General features: G+C 64.8%; 1 protein-coding gene across 1 annotated transcript in view; it reads left to right on the forward strand.

The window, feature by feature from the left end:
• Positions 1–1563: 1563 nt before the first annotated feature.
• Positions 1564–5051, forward strand: part of Shank2 (SH3 and multiple ankyrin repeat domains 2) — a 283271-nt gene continuing 279783 nt past the window's right edge. Inside the window, exon 1 of the mRNA XM_013020959.1 lies at positions 1564–1770. Within this exon, the coding sequence (XP_012876413.1) occupies positions 1564–1770 (207 nt within the window). The remainder of the gene's footprint in view (positions 1771–5051) is intronic.

The following is a 5051-nucleotide window of genomic DNA, read 5'->3' on the forward strand; positions in this document are numbered from 1 at the left end:
TTTCCCGTGCCTCCCGCATGCCCGACACCATGAGTTTGGTAGGATTTGTTCCCTGGGGTTCTCTTTCTCCCCCGCCCTGTGGTCACACGATGATCATCACATGATCATCACGTTGCATGTGTGTAAACACGTACCAGCGTGTCTGTGTGTGCGTCCGTCTGTGAGCGTGTCTTTCAGGTCTGGTATCTGGCGTTTTCAGCACAGCCGTCCCGCCGGGTGATCCCCAGTCCCGCCATCCCCCACATGACACACTTCCCCTTCTTTATGGCTGTGCGATACTCCCCCGTTGGTGAGGCCCCGCCTCTGACATCATGCCTGTCCTGCAGCTAGTGGTTGGGCTGTGCGCAGAGGGCCGGAGGGGTGTGTGCGTGGGGGGGGCGGAGCCGCCTGGGAGGGGGCGGAGCCGCCTGGGAGGGGGGGTGGAGCCGCCTGGGAGGGGGCGGAGCCGCCTGGGAGGGGGGCGGAGCCGCCTGGGGGGGCGCTGTGCGTGTAAGTGCACCCGGGTGGGGGGGAACCCGGCTTTCCCCGCATCTCCCTGGAGGCTTCCCAGTGTGTTCCCAGCCCGCACCCTCACCCCAGTCAAAGAACACAGGAGTGGGAGCGAACCGCAGAATACCTGCCCAGGCCTGGGCTTGAGGGGGGCTGGACGTAATGGGCAGAGCGGAGCTGACCCGGAGCCAGCCACGGGGCGCTGGAGGTGGGGGGGGCGAGGGGCTGAGGGGTGGTGCTTGTGTGAGAGGATCCCTGAGGCCCCTTCCAGCTTTTGGCTGGTTAAGTGTGGACAAGAGGCGCATGGACTTTCCTGCCCGGGGTTGTTTTGAAGTACGATCCTCACACCTCGGCCTCCCGAGTGGCTGGGATGACAGGCGTGAGCCACCGGCGCCCGCTCTTCGGAGTCCTTCCTGCTCCCCCTGGAGTCCAGCTCCGAGCTGGCCGGCCGCTGCCCGCCTGGGGCTTCTCTGGAGAGCTGTTCCTGGCCTTGACCGTGAAGGTTGGCTTCTCCGAGCCTTTGGCTGGTTCGTGACAAAGCCGCTGCTCTGCCCTCCATCCTGGGGCCCGGCGCCCCCGGAGGCGGGTGCCGGTGGCTGTGCCTGTGGAGCCCCGGGCTATTGCTGCTGGTCCACCCGACGCCCGCCATTATTCCTCTCCTGCCGTCCTGTCCTCAGAGACAGGCCTACGCGAGCCGTTTGCCTCGTGTGGGAGATGTCAAACTGTGCACCCCTCGGATGGACACAGTGGCCGTGGCTAGAGCTGTGGCCACACAGCTGGCTGGCTGCGCGAGTGGGGGCCTCGCAGCATAGGGGCTAGAGGTCAGGGACTGCCGGGGGCCCTCCCCCCGGCCCGGGCCCTGTGTGCCCTCCTCTTCGCCCAGGCTGGGGGAGGTAGACGCTGGTGGATTCGTGTTGCCTTTAGAACACACACACACACACACACACACACCTACCTGTGACCCTTGGTCTGAAGCCACACGGAGAGACCCCCCCTTCCCCCCAGAACCCCTGGATTGGGTCACATTTTGTTACATCGTCCATTCTCCGTTTCCTCAGCAGCGGCTCGGCAGCCATGCCGCGCAGCCCGACGTCCAGCGAGGACGAGATGGCCCAGAGCTTCTCTGACGACTCTGTGGGCTCGGAGTCGGACAGCTCCAGGGGGGAGAGCACCTACGACACCATCCGCGCTGTGGCGGACAGGCCGGCGGGCGCGCGCGCCGAGGAGGCCCAGGGCCACACGCTGGTCATCCGTGTGATCATCCAGGACCTGCAGCAGACGGTGAGACCCGGTGCCGGGCAGCCTCCAGCTGGGGCCTCGTGGAGATGCTCCTCCTGTCCCCCCACAAACCTGTGTTCCTCCTCCAGCCGGCCTCCCCTCCCCGGCCTCCCCTCCCCAGCTTCCCCTCCCTTGTGTCAGGCTCTGTCCCCATCCAAGCATCACCGGGCACCATGTGGCAGAGGTGGGGGGGACAAGGGGCCGTGGTGGTGATGGGAGCCAGGCCCTGGTGCTCAAGGTGTCGGGCCTAGCACCTCGAGGTCCACCCCTTGGAAGAGCAGTGCCCCGACCCAGCTTCGACAGGCAGGGCCTGCACGTGGGGGTCAGGATACCCCAGAAAGGTCTGGAGAATGATGGTAGCTTTGGGTGTGCGTGTGCACACACACATATACACACAACCTGTTTCTTGGGGGTGCAAAGGTGTTTGCTATCACTGACACCAAGCTCTCGGAGTCCCGGCAGCCCGGCCTCCGCCAGGCGGGGGTGCTGTCCAGCAGCAGCCGCCTTTTCTTCTGTTTGGCCGGTGTTGGCTGGGCGTCTTGGAGAGAATTTTGTGGCTCTATTGCCTGTTTTTGGACGAGTTCCTGTGGCAGACCGGCTCAGGGAACGCAGCTGGCCTCTGGCGTTGGTTGTGTGTGGAGCTTCTGGTGTGGATTCGGCTGTGCACTGCAGAGCCTCCCTGTTTCCCGTCAGGGACTGGCTGGCTCGGAACCGAGGCCTGCGCGGCGCTGCTATAACCCACGTTCTCTCCGTACGGCCCACCTCCGCCTTCCTGTGACCCAGGTCCTGCGTGCTTCGGCGCTGTGCTGGAGAGCTGGTTATAATACCCACCCACAAGGCAAAAGCCATGGCGCTAAGTCCACTGAAGCAGTGTGTCCGTCACGTGAGGGTGGCGGGAAGAAGGCGGACCCCTCTGTCTCCCATGGAGTTACATGTGTGTGCGCCGCTGACCGTGAACACGCAGACAGGACCGGTTTGGGGGTTACGGGCAAGCCGTCTTGACCGGGTGTGAACCACGCATGTTCCTCTGCATCCGTCTCCCCGGTTGGCGGGCTGCGGGCTGCGGGCTGCGGCTGCGGCTGGGCCGCTCCGGGTGCCACTCCGAGGTGCCGATTCAGCTTCCAGGGACTGTCCCCTGACCTGGCCTCGGCCACTGGGCTGGAAAGGGCTTGGGATCGGCCACGTCGAGTCTTTCCAGAAAATGCGCGTGGCCGTGGGTTCTGTGTTTCCCTCATTCGGAGTTCGTCCTGTGCTTGTGGCTGGCTGGCGGGTCCGGGCAGTGGTCCACGCCCTGTGTGGACGGGCGTCTGCGCGTCTCCGCTCACAGTCCCCGGTGCCAGGCTGTGTGCAGCCACGCACACGCGTGAAGCCACGCACTCGCGTGAAGCCACGCAGCCCCGGCCTCGTCCCCAGCCGTCTTGGCGGGCGTTTGCAAACAGAGTCTGGAAGCTGAACGGAACGGGCATTTCCCTGTCCTCTGTGGGGAGGGCCAGACACACGGTGTGGGGACCCCCCGCACCCCAACAGGAGGCTGCGGAGTGTGCCATGGAGGGGTGGGGGGGACGGCTCTCCCAGGACATGCCAGGCTTTCTGGATCGTTCTCCAGTACCAAAGATGAAAGGGGGAGGCAGGAGAGGGGAGGGGCCTGGGAAGGGGAGGGAGAGGGAGAGGAGGGGTGCATCACTGTGGGGAGGGCTGCCAATGCCCCCCACCCCGCCCTTCCTCCCCTTCCTGAGCGAGACCTTCGCCAGGTGGGGGCTTGCTCATTCCTGGGGGTCTCATCTGTGTTCCCTGTCACTAGAAGCCCCTGGGGTACGAGGGGGTTCATAACGGGACAGCCTTGGAGGGGCCCGGCTCCCTACCCAGGAGAGTGTCTCTGGAACTTTCTTCCCTTCACGTTGTTGGAGACAAACAAAGCTCCTGGAGGCTGAGCTCAGAATCCCACGGGCTGAGTTCCTGGGGACAGAGCGGTGTTGTTCCGCGTGCGGTCTCCCGTGTACAGAGTCCTTTGTCCAGTGGAGACGCAGACAGTTCTGGAAGCCCGCCCGGAGCGGCAGGGCAGCCAGCAAGCTTGGGCCTGGGCCCCGCCCTCTGGGGACGGTCCTGGCCCTCTGGGATCTCTGGGACCCTGCTGGGCCGGGCTGGATCGGGCTGTGGGTTTGGAGGGCTTACAGGGGACAGCGGTGGACAGTGCTGGGACTATGCAGGTTGTTTCTGGAACATTCCAAGTGCATGATGCAATGCGGTGCTGGCACCAGCCCGACAAATTGTCCTTTCAAAAGAAGTGACCGGTGCCAAAATCAATACCAGCAGAAGTGAGTGCTTCTGTACTTTGCCCTTTTGGAGGAGGGGACGAGGCCGGCGTGGGGCGCACCTAGTAGGTGCTTTGGGTCCCCATTGGATGACGGGTCCCAAGGCACTGGGAGGCTGAAGCCTGATGGGGCTGCCAGGTTGGGGTGGGGGGGCTCGAGTGGGGCCCCACCGCCCCCCAGCTCAGCCCCAGGCCCGGTGCTGGTGTCTGCGGCCCTGGCTTGCTGGCAGAGGTGCCAGGGCCGCACCACCCCCTGGCACACACTGCGGGAAGCTGCCCTCGCCGTGGTTCCGTTCGTGGTTCGTGGTGGAACCCTGGCAGTGGGGATTGCAGGGAGCGGGGTGGGGGTTGGGCTGCTGGGTCCTCCCACCTCGCAAAGACGATTTATTGCCACTCCGTCCCTCCCGTCCTCTCTTCTTCCCTGTTCCCTCACCGTCTGTCTGCACCGCCCTCCCCCTCCTCTCCGCTGTCTCTTTCCCAAAGTGGCAGCCCCCCCCCGCAGTCTCTGCGCCTCCAGACCAGCTGCCGAGCCCCCCACCCCCGTGTCCATCCCCTGCATCAAGTGGCCATCTAATAAACTCAACTCTCTGAAGCGCCCTTGGCCTTCGGCCTGTTGGGAGACGGGTGCTGAGGCTCCCGGCCCCTCCTCTAGGTCCTCAGCCGCCTGCCCTGGCCGGGCTTGGGCTGCCGCCTACGCAGAGGCTGACGGTCAAGGCTGGACTGCCTGCCCCGGTCCAAGGTCCACAAGGTGGCCGCCATGGAGAGGGCATGTGACCCCAGAGGGTGACCCCAGGAGGTGAGAGCCAGTGCTTCTAGAAAATAGGCAGCTTGCAGAGATGTGGAGGGTGATGTCTGTCCATCTGCCCATCATCCACCGGCCATCCAGCTATCCATCCACCCACCCACCCATCTGTCCATCCACCACCCACCCACCCACCCATCTGTCCATCCACCACCCACCCACCCACCCATC

The sequence above is a fragment of the Dipodomys ordii genome, unplaced genomic scaffold, assembly GCF_000151885.1.
Source record: "Dipodomys ordii isolate 6190 unplaced genomic scaffold, Dord_2.0 Scaffold54, whole genome shotgun sequence".
Taxonomy (NCBI): domain Eukaryota; kingdom Metazoa; phylum Chordata; class Mammalia; order Rodentia; family Heteromyidae; genus Dipodomys; species Dipodomys ordii.